Genomic DNA, 19,874 nt, shown 5'->3' on the forward strand with positions numbered 1-19,874 from the left:
CCGTGGTTTATCTGTGTTCATTTCCTTGGCATGTGCATGCGGTTTGTCGGTTATGTATCAATCCGAACAGATATAAACTATCGAGGTCAGCTACTTTTTGGTCTTCCACCTTTGTCTGGCCCTTTGTTGCCATTGGTAATAGTCGATATGGTTTATCCAACATTTTGATACATACGTAGGTATACGTATACTACCAACGAACATGTTTCGAGAAACAGTGAGAAGTTTGGCTTTGATTTAAAGGGGATGAGCACGAAATGACCTCCAACCTCGAAGCTTCCCGACAATATGAATCCTTTGTGTATTTCGGTCAATTTCATTGTTATGGATTTCCTTAATTCCTAGCATATTTCAAATTTGAATGGGGGTGGGAAATGGTTGAAACCGATTAGTTTATTCCAACAAAAATATACAAACTGTAACTATATATACCATGAGCTGACATTATATAAAAAAGAAATTATCACCGTAGGCTACTGAGATGTAGAACTTTCCCCATTTTCTCAGCATAAATGGAATTATATAACTTGAAAATGGAGACTTATTCCCTTACTGACAGGTTCCCTTTAACGTTAAGACTCATACATATATTATATTGGCCTATATAATGTTACCGAGCACGACGCTATCTAACGTTATGTGGACCTTCACTTTTAAGGTCATCATTGAACGACAAATGTTTTCGAACTTTTCGCACGTGATCTCATTGTATGTAAATCAAATTCCACATATGAGACGGATGTGAATACTTTCTAACAGGAAAGCCTTGCAAGGTTACCGTATAAATACGGGGGGTCAAATACTTTAGAATCTCTGTGTATAGTTGAGCTGAAGTAGACACACATACCGACGTCGTGAAAAGGAAACCTATACGTTTGGACACTTGGAAACAACTCAGATATATTCTTTAATTTCGTGAAATCTAAACAACAAGATGAGGACCGTTATTCTTTGCTTAGTGGTTGCCTTCGTGGTTCCTAGTAAGTATTTTATATTTTGTATTTTATTCTGTCTTTTCGCAGATTCAACTGAAATTGATGAGTCAAAGCAAACAGTATTTTATGCGTTAAGTGGTACTAATTGAGTACCGGTCCGTACCCGTACACTATTCTAACCTAGTCAAATATGTCTGTACTATACCGAGTGCTCGCCCTATAGTCTGGGTTTATACTCGTAGGATCACTTCTCGTGCTCTTGGCGTTAGTATGAAAATATACTAATACGTGTACAATATTACGTATGATCATGTTTACTGAGAGCCTTATACACCCGGGTGTGCATATACCAAGATGGACTCTCGTACCGTATATTCATGCTGAGTGCTTCCCAACTCATGTACCGAGTTCCCCTGAGCAATTTTCATTCAAACTGCGCGAAATAACTGTATGAGTACTGAAAATAGCAGTCGCGTAGACCAATTCGTTACAGTCTGTATTAATATTCAAAATAACTTGATATTTATGAATCATAATTATGTTATATCCGCCGCTTCATTCGGCCATCAATCGGGGAATGACCAGTGGGACCAGGAATGGTCACGTGGGATATTAACACGGTACGGAGGTTAGCCTACTCGTTCACCCCTCTTCTGTCCCGATAATGGTAAGGCCGGTGATTATTTTGAAACCAGACTTTTATATTAGCTGGCCTATGCCGAATCGACCTATAGACTTGTTTCGTCTTTCGATATGGTGGTATGAATCTACTTATAATTCAGATCCTCAGTTATATACATATTCATGACACTATGCATTGATATCACTGGCGCAAACATGTATTCTAATATTGGGGATGTAAGACGGGTGGGGCGGCGTTGAGGGGGGGGGGAGATGAGGGTTAGTCAGATACTGCAGTTTGCTGTTTAATATGTAAACAAGCTTTGTTCCAACGTATTTTGTGTCATTGTTAGACTACGGAATTGTTTAAAGCCGTTTAATCTGATTAGACGAGACCAATGTTCAAAGTACATGCTATCCTTGAGTGACATCTATGACGCTGTGACGCTAGTCTAAAATAAGGCAATTTGGTGATATAGGCCTACGTACATAGCCTAATGAGACTATCCAATACAATCATAATAAAAAACAGACACACACATATTCTTACGCAGACTCACAAATAGCAACAATATGTTTACTTTCAGTTTATTTTCGTATAAAATTTGTCGTCTAGCTTTATCATTGACAAATTAGGGAAGAAACATCAGAAATCAATGATGGGTTTATAAGCTGATATATATATATATATATATATATATATATATATATATATATATATATATATATATATATATAAATGAAAATCGTAATGAGTTGGAAAATCAAGAACAGTGAAAAAACTTTCAGCCTCCACCGGGATTCGAACCACGGGCCTCCCGCTATATATATATATATATATATATATATATATATATATATATATATATATATATATATATATATATGTGGCTTGCAGACTCATATAACAACCGGTGTAGCGCACACCGTCGTGTTCGTTTGGCGCTTTCAAATGCTTGATGGAATGACTCACTGTCAGTGTGACGTCATCATCCCATACAGGAAGATAAGTGGGAGGAGGATTAGAACTTTTACCGCTCTGTACCTTTCCAATATGCGGATTGGAAAGATGGGTACGGATGTGGCTCACCTTCCCTACCCCTTCCTCTTCCCCAAGCCTCTCCCCACCCACATCCCTCTCTCCCACGCTCTTTGGCTCTACTGTCGTAGACTGTGGAATGGAGGGGTGGATGGATTATCTTCCCAATCCCCTCCACACCCATTTAAATCATATGTTAATCAGACCGAATCATGAGAATTTCAGAACGGATTTTGAAAATATAGTCTCTAATGTCCAAAACGCCAAATTTCACGTAAATATTTCATTTTCATAGAAAGTCCCAAAAAAAGTACTTAGCAAATGCAATTGTAGGACTGTTTATTGGTTGGGATAATTTTCGTGTTGCAGATCTCTCCCCACCCAGACCCCACCTGTTGTTTCATCCTGAACTGTTAACGAACACTATTGTATATCTCTTCGGTTCACTTCCTGTTTATTCCTCCTCACCTTAACCACCGGATGTCTCCTCTTTTTCTTTTCTTCTTGTTTACTAAGAAAGGAAAAGGGTTTTATTGTTTAGTGTTGTTTATTGTGATCAATTGGTATAGGCAATAGACTTGCGATCTAAGAGTTGCAAGGTTCTTGCAGCCGCTAAATCTTCACAGCCTTTCCTCAGGTGTTTAACTACAGGGTCCTGCATATATACTACGTCCCTTGATATAAACCTTGACTTTTAACTTTAGAGTTTCGCATTTGCTCCCTGTATCCCGAGTGAAGAGTCACTTTAGTTTCACCTTCGAGAGAAAGTTATTTTTTCATGCTCCTCTATCCATGTACCTTTAGCTGGGTCGGGTATAACAATTATGATCATTACTGGAAAAAAAAAACCTTAAGCCTCTTATTCAAAGTTTTCCTATTTATTATCTTGCCATGTTCTGAGCATCGTGTTAACCAAACGGTCACAATTCTAGTTTTCAAATTAAACTTCATCAATATATGGTGAATTTTGCAGAGGCTAAAACCTTTAGCAGAAGTTATTTGGTAAACTTTAAATCAGTTACTCACATGCTGACATTTCGAGAGGCAAATTTACAGATGACATTTAAAGATATTATAACAAAAAAACTTCATGTTTATATAGACTCTATTGATTGCTTTGTTTGCAGTAATAGTAGGATCTTAAGCCCAATGAAAACAGTTCTCGTCAAAATTCATCAGTAAAAGCCTCTCCCTCCCCCCCCCCCCCACCTTTCTATCGACCTCCTTACACAGTCAAGAACTGATTTCAAAGTTGTCACCATCATATCACCTTTCCCAACAGTAAAGACAAGTTACTTTTTTCTTTTTTGCTTGTTCACTCATGGAGCTATAATAGCTCCATGGTTCACCCGAGTTCACCAAATCTCAGTTTAAAAACAGGTTTACTTTACATTTGATATATCTTCAAGGATAAGTGGTGCTGGAATTCCCCGTCCCGCCCCCCCCCCACCCGATACCTATTATATAAATCGATATATCGATATAATCGATAATCGATATATAATTCGAAAGAATATTTGGTTGTGAGGGATATAATAGAATTTCTAAATCAATCGATTAATGTTAAGAATTGGTCTGCACTGTTTTATGTCTTCTAGAACTATTGTATATCGACAGAAAAAAAATAAATAGGAAATCAATCATTCTTTACATGCATAAAGACATCGTCCCTTTAAACAGGCAAGTCATCTCAATCGTTGACAACATGAAAAATTTGGTCTAAACTGAGAAGCAATCCAGACAATTTAATACATTTTAAAGGTGAATGGTTAGAAATCAAATGAAGTATTAAAAATGACATTTTATATTTTTTTACTTAACTTATTTCTTAAATGCATGAAAACCCGTGGTTTTAAAGGCCTTAAAGACTCGCCCCAAACCGCGTGCGGCCATCTGTTGCCTGCAAGTGACGTTTATTCGTATCGCTACAAAATGCAGACAGTAATGAAACGTGATACCTTGTTATATTTAGCTGGACCTGAGATGTCCATCGCTGTATCGTTTATACACTGTGCTGTGGGTATTGACCGCAGCTGTATGTACTGACTGTACACTATTGTCTAATTACCGACGGTAGCAAGCTGTGTGTGTATTTTCTGGGATCGATGGTGGTGTCTAACACTTATGTTACACCTCATTCGAAACTAGGCATTACACGTTTCTTTTTGCGCGAGTCTCCACACCCTTTAAAACGTCGTTATTTTATCCACAGGTTATGGGCTGTCCTTAACTAGTCGTCGTGTCAACTGGAAGAGCTTAATGTACTCCGCGGGTGGAACCGTACAGTGTGACGTCTGCGAAATGGTAGTCGGCGATGTCCAGTCCCTTCTTAAGGGTCAGGAAACTGAGGTAATACTTTTTTCTTAAATTGCAAAAAAAAAAAAATGGAAAATAGATTGAATGGAATCATTGGTATGATCAATCAGTGGTATATGCAAAGACACATATTTTCCTATTATTTTTGTTTAATTAAAACAAGGTGGGGAAGATAATATGTACGATTAACCGCCATCTTGTTGTAGCTCCATGGTTACATGCTTTGATGCCCCTTTTATTTCAAAATGGCGCAACAGTTTTCTTCACTATCATTAGGTTTCAATAACTAGTAAATAACGGTCATGTCTTTCAGTTAACTTCAGAGGTCTGTAATTGTGCGAGCCAATATGGAGGCAAACGCATATATTGAATTAATGGCAAGCGCCCTCAAAAATTCAACCATAAAATTAAAATACTGTAATATCACGACTGAACTTATTGTCACTTATTTTGAGATGAGAGGGATTACATATGCTGTGGTATTGAATAATCGAATAGTACTATCGATCTTATTGAGGTCAACTAAAACATGATGTTTTCGTTAAGTACATTTTAATATATCAGTTTCTGTTTTACTTCTTGCAGATAGAAAATCTCCTCGACTCACTTTGCCAGGATCTGCCATCAGCATACCGTGCAAACTGTACAAGTATCGTAGATGCTTATCTCCCAATCTTCTTTGCATTAATTGACGACATGGTTAGTACTGGCCTAGGTTGTTTTATTTTGCCTATCTCTCTCCCGCTCTGTCTCTCCAAACATTCAAATATAAATGTGCTGCTTTTCTCATTTTAAATATCATTACCGTATTAAACAAAGTATTGGTTAGTGATAAAAGGAAACCACTATATACCAAGTCAACCCATTATCCAATAGACACACAGCATTTCATATTGCATCCATGTCTCAGTCTGTTTGAATAATACTGACATATTGTACTCATGTCTCAATATGTTTGAATAATACTGACATATTGTACTCATGTCTCAATATGTTTGAATAATACTGACATATTGTACTCATGTCTCAATCTATTTGAATAATACTGACATACTGTATTCATGTCTCAATCTGTTTGAATAATACTGACATACTGTATTCATGTCTCAGTCTGTTTGAATAATACTGACATATTGTACTCATGTCTCAATATGTTTGAATAATACTGGCATATTGTACTCATGTCTCAATATGTTTGAAAAATACTGACATATTGTACTCATGTCTCAGTCTGTTTGAATAATACTGACATATTGTACTCATGTCTCAATATGTTTGAATAATACTGACATATTGTACTCATGTCTCAATATGTTTGAATAATACTGACATATTGTACTCATGTCTCAATATGTTTGAATAATACTGGCATAGTGTACTCATGTCTCAGTCTGTTTGAATAATACTGACATATTGTACTCATGTCTCAATCTGTTTGAATAATACTGACATACTGTATTCATGTCTCAGTCTGTTTGAATAATACTGACATATTGTATTCATGTCTCAATATATTGGAATAATACTGGCATATTGTACTCATGTCTCAGTCTGTTTGAATAATACTGACATATTGTACTCATGTCTCAGTCTGTTTGAATACTACTGACATATTGTATTCATGTCTCAACATGTTTGAAAAATACTGACATATTGTATTCATGTCTCAATCGGTTTGAATAATACTGACATATTGTACTCATGTCTCAGTCTGTTTGAATAATACTGACATATTGTACTCGTGTCTCAATATGTTTGAATAATACTGACATGTTGTACTCGTGTCTCAATATGTTTGAATAATACTGACATATTGTACTCGTGTCTCAATATGCTTGAATAATACTGACATATTGTACTCATGTCTCAATCTGTTTGAATAATACTGACATATTGTACTCATGTCTCAATATGCTTGAAAAATACTGACATATTGTACTCATGTCTCAGTCTGTTTGAATAATACTGACATATTGTACTCATGTCTCAGTCTGTTTGAGTAATACTGACATATTGTACTCATGTCTCAATATGCTTGAAAAATACTGACATATTGTACTCATGCCTCAGTCTGTTTGAATAATACTGACATATTGTACTCGTGTCTCAATATGTTTGAATAATACTGACATATTGTACTCGTGTCTCAATATGTTTGAATAATACTGACATATTGTACTCGTGTCTCAATATGCTTGAATAATACTGACATATTGTACTCGTGTCTCAATATGCTTGAATAATACTGACATATTGTACTCATGTCTCAGTCTGTTTGAATAATACTGGCATATTGTACTCATGTCTCAGTCTGTTTGAATAATACTGAAATATTGTATTCGTGTCTCAGTCTGTTTGAATAATACTGGCATATTGTACTCATGTCTCAGTCTGTTTGAGTAATACTGACATATTGTACTCATGTCTCAATATGCTTGAAAAATACTGACATATTGTACTCATGTCTCAGTCTGTTTGAATAATACTGACATATTGTACTCATGTCTCAGTCTGTTTGAGTAATACTGACATATTGTACTCATGTCTCAGTCTGTTTGAATAATACTGACATACTGTATTCATGTCTCAGTCTGTTTGAATAATACTGACATATTGTACTCATGTCTCAATATGTTTGAATAATACTGACATATTGTACTCATGTCTCAATATGTTTGAATAATACTGACATATTGTACTCATGTCTCAATATGTTTGAATAATACTGACATATTGTACTCATGTCTCAATATGTTTGAATAATACTGGCATATTGTACTCATGTCTCAGTCTGTTTGAATAATACTGACATATTGTACTCATGTCTCAATATGTTTGAATAATACTGGCATATTGTACTCATGTCTCAATCTGTTTGAATAATACTGACATACTGTATTCATGTCTCAGTCTGTTTGAATAATACTGACATATTGTATTCATGTCTCAGTCTGTTTGAATAATACTGACATATTGTACTCATGTCTCAATATGTTTGAATAATACTGACATATTGTACTCATGTCTCAATATGTTTGAAAAATACTGACATATTGTACTCATGTCTCAGTCTGTTTGAATAATACTGACATATTGTACTCATGTCTCAGTCTGTTTGAATAATACTGACATATTGTACTCATGTCTCAATATGTTTGAATAATACTGACATATTGTACTCATGTCTCAGTCTGTTTGAATAATACTGGCATACTGTATTCATGTCTCAATCTGTTTGAATAATACTGGCATATTGTACTCATGTCTCACTATGTTTGAATAATACTGGCATATTGTACTCATGTCTCAATCTGTTTGAATAATACTGACATACTGTATTCATGTCTCAGTCTGTTTGAATAATACTGACATATTGTATTCATGTCTCAATCGGTTTGAATAATACTGACATATTGTACTCATGTCTCAATATGTTTGAATAATACTGACATATTGCACTCATGTCTCAGTCTGTTTGAATAATACTGGCATATCTCATGTCTCAATATGTTTGAAAAATACTGACATATTGTACTCATGTCTCAGTCTGTTTGAATAATACTGACATATTGCACTCATGTCTCAGTCTGTTTGAATAATACTGGCATATTGTACTCATGTCTCAATATGTTTGAAAAATACTGACATATTGTATTCATGTCTCAATCGGTTTGAATAATACTGACATATTGTACTCATGTCTCAGTCTGTTTGAATAATACTGACATATTGTACTCATGTCTCAATATGTTTGAATAATACTGGCATATTGTACTCATGTCTCAATCTGTTTGAATAATACTGACATACTGTATTCATGTCTCAGTCTGTTTGAATAATACTGACATACTGTATTCATGTCTCAGTCTGTTTGAATAATACTGACATATTGTACTCATGTCTCAATATATTTGAATAATACTGGCATATTGTACTCATGTCTCAATATGTTTGAAAAATACTGACATATTGTACTCATGTCTCAGTCTGTTTGAATAATACTGACATATTGTACTCATGTCTCAATATGTTTGAATAATACTGACATATTGTACTCATGTCTCAATCTGTTTGAATAATACTGACATATTGTACTCATGTCTCAGTCTGTTTGAATAATACTGGCATACTGTATTCATGTCTCAGTCTGTTTGAATAATACTGACATATTGTACTCATGTCTCAATCTGTTTGAATAATACTGGCATATTGTACTCATGTCTCAATATGTTTGAATAATACTGGCATATTGTACTCATGTCTCAATCTGTTTGAATAATACTGACATACTGTATTCATGTCTCAGTCTGTTTGAATAATACTGACATATTGTATTCATGTCTCAATCGGTTTGAATAATACTGACATATTGTACTCATGTCTCAATATGTTTGAATAATACTGACATATTGCACTCATGTCTCAGTCTGTTTGAATAATACTGGCATATCTCATGTCTCAATATGTTTGAAAAATACTGACATATTGTACTCATGTCTCAGTCTGTTTGAATAATACTGACATATTGTACTCATGTCTCAATATGTTTGAATAATACTGACATATTGCACTCATGTCTCAGTCTGTTTGAATAATACTGGCATATTGTACTCATGTCTCAATATGTTTGAAAAATACTGGCATATTGTATTCATGTCTCAATCGGTTTGAATAATACTGACATATTGTACTCATGTCTCAGTCTGTTTGAATAATACTGACTTATTGTACTCATGTCTCAATATGTTTTAATAATACTGACATATTGCACTCATGTCTCAGTCTGTTTGAATAATACTGGCATATTGTACTCATGTCTCAATATGTTTGAAAAATACTGACATGTTGTACTCATGTCTCAGTCTGTTTGAATAATACTGACATATTGTACTCATGTCTCAATATGTTTGAATAATACTGACATGTTGTACTCATGTCTCAATCTGTTTGAATAATACTGACATACTGTATTCATGTCTCAGTCTGTTTGAATAATACTGACATATTGTACTCATGTCTCAATATGTTTGAATAATACTGACATATTGCACTCATGTCTCAGTCTGTTTGAATAATACTGGCATATTGTACTCATGTCTCAATATGTTTGAAAAATACTGGCATATTGTATTCATGTCTCAATCGGTTTGAATAATACTGACATATTGTACTCATGTCTCAGTCTGTTTGAATAATACTGACATATTGTACTCATGTCTCAATATGTTTGAATAATACTGACATATTGTACTCATGTCTCAATCTGTTTGAATAATACTGACATACTGTATTCATGTCTCAGTCTGTTTGAATAATACTGACATATTGCACTCATGTCTCAATATGTTTGAATAATACTGACATATTGTACTCATGTCTCAATATGTTTGAACAATACTGACATATTGCACTCATGTCTCAGTCTGTTTGAATAATACTGGCATATTGTCCTCATGTCTCAATATGTTTGAATAATACTGACGTATTGTACTCATGTCTCAATATGTTTGAATAATACTGGCATATTGTACTCATGTCTCAATCTGTTTGAATAACACTGACGTATTGTACTCATGTCTCAGTCTGTTTGAATAATACTGACATATTGTACTCATGTCTCAGTCTGTTTGAATAATACTGACATATTGTACTCATGTCTCAGTCTGTTTGAATAATACTGACATATTGTACTCATGTCTCAGTCTGTTTGAATAATACTGACGTATTGTACTCATGTCTCAATATGTTTGAATAATACTGACATATTGTACTCATGTCTCAGTCTATGGGAATAATACTGACATATTGTATTGATGTCTCAGTCTGTTTGAATATTACTGACATTGTACTTATGTCTCATTAGACTTCAATTTTATTTTCGAACATTCATATGCTTCATTGCTTTGAGAATGATTATAGATGCAGGCAGTATTCTGCGTTAAAGTAAATAGCAATGGGGAGGGGGTATTTCTTTTGAGTATTCTCCCCCCACGTTTTTTTCCCTACGGGCCAATAGCTGCCATGGAAAGCCAACCTGGCCATAATGTATAGGCCCTTACTGTATGTCTGTTTCGCGTATAGTGTTGCTGTTCCTTCCTATGTAATAACTTTGTCGATGCGTTCTCGGTGAACGAATCCGTAGTGCTGACTGTTAGCGTGTCAGTCCGATTAGATCACGTGTTGACAAACATACTGTCATATATATATATAACCAGAGAGTGAAAATGAAAGGTTCTTTTCATAACACGTAGGGGCTTACTCACGTGACAAAAGTTAAAGACCATGTACTCACGTGGTAATGCTATAACTACAGCGATTAACGAATTGTCGTTTTTATCCTCCTTCAATCAGGCAACTTAATTAAGATTGTGGTCATATCATTTGATGAGTAGTCATATGAGAAATGTAACAAGGGTGGAACGATAGTAAAGAGAGGCAACCCTACCAATAAGTTACCTTTAAAAAGCGAGTATTCACCCCCCTTTTTTTTATCTATTGTGAATTCAGACGCCCGAGGAAGTGTGCGAGCTGTTGACACTGTGTACCACAAACACGGACATATCTGAACTGAATTCAAGGCGCTCTCCTGTCGCTTTCTTATCAAACATTCTCCGCAGTGCATCTCAATTAAGGGCTCTGAAAGATCGTCGCATAAGCTGTGAGTATCAACAAACAACATTTCTATTTAAAAAACTTTGACATATTTGATATATGGGTTTGTTTGCCAGTTGCATCATCGTTGGGACGTATACAGTTTTATTATTATTTTGACATTTTTGGTGCTATACGTTAGAGTTAGTTATAGTTCTTAAACATATGTATCGGTGATGGTGGTGATGGTGGCAGCAGTGGTAGTGATGGTGGCGGCTGTGGTAGTGATGGTGTTGGTAATGATGGTGCTGGTAGTATGGTGGTAGTGATAGTGTAGGTAGTGATGGTGGCGGTGGTGGTAGTGATGGTGTTGATAGTGATGGTGGCAGCATTGGTGGTGATGGTGTTAGCAGTGATGGTGGCAGCAGTGGTGGTGATGGTGTAGTAGTGATGGTGGCGGCGGTGGTAGCGATGGTATTGGTAGTGATGGTGGTTGCGGTGGTAGCGATGGTGTTGGTAGTGATGGTGTTGGTAGTATGATGGGGTAGTGATGGTGTTGGTAGTGATGGTGTTAGTAGTGATGGTGACAGCAGTGGTGGTGATGGTGTTGGTAATGATGGTGGCGGCGGTGGTAGCGATGGTGTTGGTAGTGATGGTGTTGGTAGTGATGGCGGGGTAGTGATGGTGTTGGTAGTGATGGTATTGGGGATTCTAAATACCCAGACTAAATTATAGGTAAAGTGAGGAATGAAACTTTTATGGAAAAGTGTCCTGGACCTGTATGAGTTGTCTTCCCTGACTGAATGTTCATCTCGAATGAACGTTTCACCCCTCACTGACTCGAGGGACGATGGAGCTAGGTCCTTTCCCCCTCCCAACCCCTTCCCTTTGCGCACGTCACTGATGATACATCCAATTACGAAGATCAAAACGGTGTAGCATATTTTGATTATTTTATTCTCTAAATGTTTAATTTTCCTTCACTTCATTTAGATATGCGTACGATCGTTGGAGAGGACTACCTGTGCGAGGCCTGTGAAGATACTATCGGTTTCATTCACGAGGCTGTTGCCTGTAATTACACATGGGTAAGGCACGTAAAATAACAGCGATATGAATATTCATTCCTGGAGAATACCCACAATGCATTTCCTAACATGGCGGTGGTGGGGTTCTTCCTTGTGTAGTTAGTAGTTACTGGTTAGTGTAGCGTATACCATGGCATTTAGCTTCAATAAAGGACTTGGAGATCGAAATTAGGGTCGGTGTGGAATCTTGGGTTTTTTTCTACTGCAAGGACAAATCCAGACGTCACATCGAGCATTCCCATATTTAAAAATTAGGTGTATAATTAGGCCAAAACAACAGGTTTTGTTTATAATTAATTTTGACCCTTTTTTTGGGGGGGGGGGTTGAGAAGGGAGGCAGAGGAGATTGCACAACCCACACCCTGGACCCCCTTAATAAAAAAGCTATGAATTTCGAACGTCTTTTTTTTTCTTTTCTTGACAGAATATGGTTGCTGAGTTCTTTAGTCCACTGTGTGAAATCTGTCCACTTAGGGACTCTTGTTACCGTTTCTTTAACGAGCTGCCTGGTGACGTCAACGATTTTGCCAACAAATATCTGGTAAGTATAGTAGCATAGGTATGTAACCAAATGTTCATTTACAAAAAATACCGAAAGATTACTGCATCTTTAGTGTAAAGTATAGCATATTGTTATGTCAAAGATACGAAGTTTTGAAATTTGGTGGTATTTTGTGATTGCATCGGGCAACAGCAGAGTGAGTGACGTCATCATGACATTTGACCTGAGAAAGTTTTTGTTATATTTTAATGATCTATCCACAGAGCAAAACAAATGCTTTTTTACAATTAAGATTCACTTTGATGAGATTCTAAATATTGAGAACAATTTCAATATTTCAAAGATAAATTATAAATATATATATATATATTATAAGCTATTTGGGGGCTATTTTCCCTTGAAGACGTCACATATCGGTTAATGTAGGGCTTGGCCATTCAGAATATGCTAAAATCAATCATGAATTATGAACAAAGTTGTTCTCTCTCGACGATACTGAAATTTCAGGCGGGGGGGGGGGGGGAAGCTCTGGAAACCAAGGGATGGGGAGTTATAACAACAACAAAATTCGATTTATTGTTCAAGTGTGGGAGATTATTGTGAAGTTTACATGTTTATATTGTAAATCACTTGTCATGCAAATAAACCCATGCAGTTAAGTTAATTGTGTTTTTGAGTAACTAAGATGAAAGTTTAACCGGGTTTTGCCATTCGTTTTCCTAAGGACCCTATTCAAGATTGTGAAGTATTCGGATTTTGCCGCCAAGAGTTGACTGAATATATTGAAGAGATTGAGCTTGTAACGGAAGTGGGAGAAATTGAACCGGAAGTAGAAGAAACTGAACCGGAAGTAGAAGAGGAGGTTGACACAGTTGCACCTCGACGTCGCGTTGATGTTGATATAAAGAAGAAATTGTACAACGCCAGAGAAATGAAAAAACTGGCAAAGCAGAACAAGAAGAACTTGAAGAACATTAACAAGCTTGGGCAGAGACGTATGGATAATTTCCGACGGAGGGCGGGACGTGCCATCTTGGTGTCTATCGGAGGTAAGTACGTTATGTTCTATCTTTCAATAAATAAATATACTTTAGTCTAAAAGTAGACTTATTGTTGTGTGAGGTATAGGACAGGAAGGGGCCCAAGTTGGGGGTTGGGTAGTGCACAGTACCCCCTTCCTTCCTCTCAGTTGGTATGTTGGTACCCAACCGTTAGAGCTCATTGAATGATTTATTTTGACATTTTTTTACATTACATACTTAAGATTGATTGGGACAGGGATGGTGAGAGGGGGGGGGGGGGTAGGAACATGCACCGCTTGCATAACTAGTACCTTCCCCAGTTTGTGCTCTAACGCAACAGATTCAGTACATCCCTTAATTCAGTCCAGTGTATATGCACATTTTAAGAACAGAAGTGTGAACAAATGCATAACACCTATACCTTCAATGGTGGGCGATAGATTATGTTTTTTGTCTTCAATACAGTTTCAACTTCAAACATTCATATAAATATGGTCACATTATGATGTATATTTGCCCCGCATCCTAAAGCCGCGATTTGGAATTTCTTTAAAACTGTCCGTTGGAGCAAATACCTTACATGTCAGGGGGCAAACTGGGGAAAGAGGAATATGGGTTGGGATGGTGCCTAACAGGGGTGTGTGTCAGTGGTACGTGGTATACAAACAACGTATAGTTGCTTTGTTATAACGTAGCCTATAATGAAAAGGTTGAATAATAAATCTTTTAGGTATATCGCGTTGGAAGGATCATTCTTTCAACCACAACAACAACAACAACAAACATGTAGGTAATTAACTGTAATCTATTTCTCTTTGTTTATTTTTTTTTCGGAATGAAAACTTTTATCTTGGTCACTTGGAGACATTCCAGATTCTGTCATAGCAATTTTTTTTAAAACATCTTCTTACTCGCTGTGAAAATGATGTCACCAATGCAGGGAGCTACTGATACCCCTTTCTATCCCCACTAAGCTCCCCCCCAATATTCTCCCCCTTGACCCCTCCCCCACCTCCCATAATTGAACATATCAAGAAAGTAATTCTTCTCTTGCAAAAGATTCGGTTTTACGTCAATTATACATGTAATGAAAAAAAATTGTACGAAATAGCTAGGTATGAGGTAAATACACAGTTAACGACTGGTCACTATGACGTCATTATTCTCTTTCAGGACGAGAAGATGTCAATGAAATACCTTATGACGTCATGCAGAGCGATAGTGGTTACCAAGAGGTTCCTGTGAGTTTCATATTTACATCATTTTTTAACCTATTTCCCTATTTTTAACCATTTTAGATACTGACTTCTTTTCTTTGTTATTGTCTTTGTCATTTTTAAAGTTAGGGCTTAGTGAATATCTCAATTGCAAGAAGAATGGGGCCGGGGGGGGGGGGAGAATTTACAACCAAAATTGCTCAAAATATTTTCTGAATTATCTGAGATTTACTGAAATAGAATGATTACTAGTTCAAATCTTCTCATCGTGTTCTTTACACAGGATCATGTGTCTATCCATTTCTAGTTTTTTTTTTTGGGGGGGGGTTGGGGGGGGGTTGGGTATGGTCTCCATGGGGATATGGAGGGGAGATGGAATAGGGGTGTAGAAGAATCGATGTTTAAACCTGTCAAGTACTACATAAATGAATGTACATCTTTGTTAAGTTATTAGTCCTAACTAGAACGTGTGTTTGTTTTGATTCAAGGAGCACAAGAAATGCGAAGTTTGCAGATATTTCTCTGCGGCCGCTGAAGGCGTCTTGCAGTATAATCAAGTAAGTATATCTGTTGTAATTTTGGTTATTTTATCACGCCCAACACTGAGAGGTGGTGGGGTGTGAATATATGGGGGGGGGGGGTAACACGGAGGAGATGGGAAAACCTACCATGCTTTTTATATAAACATTTGATATAAACGTTCACGGTTTTATAGACTGTTTTGTTTGTTTGTTTATTTATTTATTTATATTATTTATTTATTATATTTTGCGAGAGGGAGGAGAGTGGAGGTAATGTTGCAAGCGATTAGACTATCATTATCTGAACAAGAATGATTCATAACCATCGTGTCGATCTATGTGATCGAATCGTCGGGTGTGGGGGTTGGTGGAAGGGGAGGGGGGTGACTGAGGTGGGGTAGATTAGTGGATGGTCAATCGTTTATTATTATCAGCGAAACTCAAATCAGGTGTTTCATACGTATACCTATATACTTCTGTTTGGGTTCAATTTAACATTGTAACTCAACGTCACATCACAACGATCTGTAACAGAAAATTCATGAATATGCAAATCACCTCTCTTTCCAGGAGGACATTACAAATGGTTTGACGATCATCATGGAGGACATTTGCAACATCATGCCTACAGAGTGGCAGGCCGAAGTAAGTACCTTTTTTGAAGCTGAGCTGTTGAAAAAACATTTCCAGCTTGGGTTTTGTTTTCTTCTCCGTCATTTTCTTGTGATATTTTTTTTTCTCCAGATGGTTTACTAATTCAGGTTGCATTAAGGGCCAAATATTAACCAAAATTTAAGACATTTTCCCCGACATTTATTTCTTGATACTATAAAAGATTTCCTCTCGTCAAGATTTCACTTCAAGAAAAGAAATAGTGTGTAGTTTCGTGACCCGTTCAACACGTTACTTTTCAATCAATCAATTTAAATGGAAGAAAAGAGAAGGGGAGGTAATGGGGTGAGGGGGTAAGTGGGGAGACAATAGCTCCATAGCTGCTTGCTATTGTGTTGGCATTGAAGTCACATCCGTCAATTTAGTGTCAATTTAGTTTATACAATTAAACATATTTGTTTTATTCATTTATTTTCTTTTAGTGCAATACTGAAATAAAAGATGTCCTCCCTGGAATAATCTACCAAGCTGCGATGACTATGATGAATCCTGACCATCTCTGCATTGAAGTCATTGGTATTTGCCAATAAAAACACATGGACATGTCACGCATATTTTCATTCTTTTGTATAGCCTAGTATAACGTCACCGTTTTGTAGCATTGAAATGTATACACACCTCTCCCATCTTTATATGGATTATTTAAGTGAGGGTGGGTATTAAAATAATAACAAATATATAAAACTCACACACAGAAAACAAGAAGGTGTCACAATTAAGCAGCTCTCTAAGGTCAGTATAAAAATAAAGGCTTGTTTTTTTTCTTCTTCGTAAAGTGAATCTTAAGTTAGTTTCTGTCTTTTTAACCTCTCAAGAAACATGCTCCTGTGAACGTTGGTCGAACGTTTAGCGAACATCTGGGTTTATATGCATTAGGACAAGTTTGTGTTTCAGTTTCCGATATAACACATGTATAGGCAACGCTTTGCAGCCTTTACATGTGTTATTAAAGCCAAGTTCTTGTGTCTGTGTTCTTCAAAAGAAATCGTGATACCGCACTAGACGAAACACCGTCGTGATCACGTGGTTATATACCCAAACATGACGGTACGGAGTTGAGAGTCTATCAACACAGTAAACTTGATAAGTTTTTCGTCGCCAAACAGACTCCATCTTGGCTGACATTATTTTCTTCAACACATATGATATCGTTTTGCGGTCTATATATATATATATATATATATATATATATATATATTTATATATATATATATATATATATATATATATATATATATATATATATATATATATATATATATATTATATATAGTGGCTGTTTTTGTGTGGTGGAAACGTTGGTTTTCGTGCCCGGGATCAACCTTGGGTGAAGTTTCTTATACTACAATCACTTCAGACATTTGATCCACTTAACTTGATATAGCATGTCCAAGTTTCCAGCTAATCGGCTAGGATAATTTCTTTTTACTCAGATCGATGTAGTCGAATGCATGTGTTTGTCAAAAGTGTCCTACTTATATATGATTTGACAACATATTATATCTCTACAGTATTGTAATTAATGTTTCCGATATATTAATTCATCTTCTTTTTTTTTTATAATAATAATAACTACAATTTTATAACTTTTGTATGATTGATGAAAATAAAAATTCATAATTGAGCCAACGACTCATGTACCCTGTATTTTTTCTTTGATTGTGTTTCATAATTTATTCAAACTTGTAAATTACACCCGTCCATTTGGGCAAAGGTGATGACGCTATAGAGGAAAAAAGAGGGGATTTCGAAGTTAAATTTGCGGACGAAATTTAATTTTTCATCTATCAGATAAACTTGTTGTCATATATCAATTATGTGACAGTGTGAATATAAAAAAAAATAGTTTACACTGTGTACAATTCTCAACAACGATAGTTCATTATTCGGAAACTCAGTTAAGAATCACCCCGGGAACGAAAAGGTTTGCAATTACGAAGTTTTCAGCCAATCAGATTGCTCGTGACGTCAGCATCAATAATGGCCATCGCTTCGAAGTTGGAAGACAAACACTGAATCAGAATATTGATAAGGTCCATAGGTCTTAATTGAACATGTCAAAACATGAATTAGTTCATTGACGTCACTGAAACATAGTGAACAGATTATTGTTTGTTATTGATTGACACTTAGTTAAGTCTTGTTACGGGGTTTCCTTTCAACACTATAACTTTTCTTTTAATGCTTGTCGCAACTTTTCCGACCAATCATGAGCGACTATTTACACACAATTGCAAACATGTTTGGGAAAAAAATCGGCCCGGGTGGGGTTTGAAGGAGAGTGGAGAAGAAGGAAGGATGACGGAGTGTTGGAATAGACCCGACAGTATCGGGGGGGGGGGGGTGATGGAATGCGTGAGTGGACATCATGCATAGAGCAGAAAGTTGATATCTACTTGACAACCAACTAATTTCATATCTATGTACTAGGCCAGGAGCCGAAAGCATCCCCATCCAAACATGTGGACCAAACTTGATCAAGCCTAAGTATTACATCAGTACATTATAATTAAACCTATTAGGTTGGAAAGTGGTTTTCAGACCGACCTAATCCCCTTTACCTCTTTCCCGCCGGTTGAATTGATCCTATACTCTATGCCGAGAATGTTGATCGCAAATAACATATTATATATCTGGCTGCAGCATAAGGAAATCAATTTTTTTTTTTAATTACACCATTATTTTTTTCCAAATTTAAGCGTGCTTACAGAGTGACGTTTATTCGTGATACATTATGTTATAGTCCAAAAAACAAAACAAAGTTCGTGTGTTAGTAATATTTCTATACCTAGTCCGGTGTTCAAGGTATTATATATGCTAGCTCTCTGAAACGCCCCTTATACGGCTATTTTGACGATGAGATGACGTCATCTCCCCAGTGATTGATTACCTCTGCTAAATGTTATTGTTTAACCATTGTTTTTTAATAATACAGCTAAAACATATTCTTTCGACTTCATATAAATATAATCAGTGCACCGTTACCATGATTTGTCCTTGATACTACTTTTATTGTTTTATAAACTTGTTGACTTGAGGCCATACAAGCCTTTGTGTTTTCTAATTGAGTCTTGTGTAACGTATGAAATAGTGTCCAAATGGGATATGTCTTAGAATTAATAGTTAGGCGGCTCGAATTGATGAGCCTCAGATGTTTAAAGTAGAATTTCTCATATATAAATATATATACATATAATAAAAGTGGACTGACAAAATTAACTTTATTTGGAAATATTCTATAACTTATCAAAATTAATTTGGTGCCTAACGGTAAGTTCCTTTAAAGTTTGAAAAGTTCTCAGACTTAATTTGAGCCAGTGTTTAAATTAAATACAACGTATTTAAAGTGA

At 36.1% G+C, this 19,874-nt stretch overlaps 1 protein-coding gene across 1 annotated transcript; it reads left to right on the forward strand.

Moving 5' to 3' along the window:
- The first annotated feature begins 804 nt into the window (after positions 1-804).
- On the forward strand, positions 805-18,153 carry LOC139968737 (uncharacterized). The gene is made up of 11 exons (XM_071973071.1): positions 805-980; positions 4,808-4,944; positions 5,497-5,610; positions 11,419-11,569; positions 12,496-12,590; positions 13,015-13,131; positions 13,817-14,141; positions 15,288-15,355; positions 15,820-15,888; positions 16,423-16,497; positions 16,947-18,153. Exons 1-11 carry the CDS (start codon positions 935-937, stop codon positions 17,052-17,054), a joined length of 1,305 nt encoding a protein of 434 aa, XP_071829172.1. The 5' UTR covers positions 805-934; the 3' UTR covers positions 17,055-18,153.
- Positions 18,154-19,874: the final 1,721 nt, after the last annotated feature.

The sequence above is a fragment of the Apostichopus japonicus genome, chromosome 6 (assembly GCF_037975245.1).
Source record: "Apostichopus japonicus isolate 1M-3 chromosome 6, ASM3797524v1, whole genome shotgun sequence".
Lineage (NCBI taxonomy): Eukaryota > Metazoa > Echinodermata > Holothuroidea > Aspidochirotida > Stichopodidae > Apostichopus > Apostichopus japonicus.

Excerpts from the sequence above, each read along its gene's own strand:
- LOC139968737 (XM_071973071.1), top strand. The coding sequence starts at position 935 with ATGAGGACCGTTATTCTTTGCTTAGTGGTTGCCTTCGTGGTTCCTA. Across the intron at positions 981-4,807 it reads GGTTGCCTTCGTGGTTCCTA|GTTATGGGCTGTCCTTAACT; the intron begins GTAAGTATTTTA and ends TTTTATCCACAG. Across the intron at positions 14,142-15,287 it reads CATCTTGGTGTCTATCGGAG|GACGAGAAGATGTCAATGAA; the intron begins GTAAGTACGTTA and ends ATTCTCTTTCAG.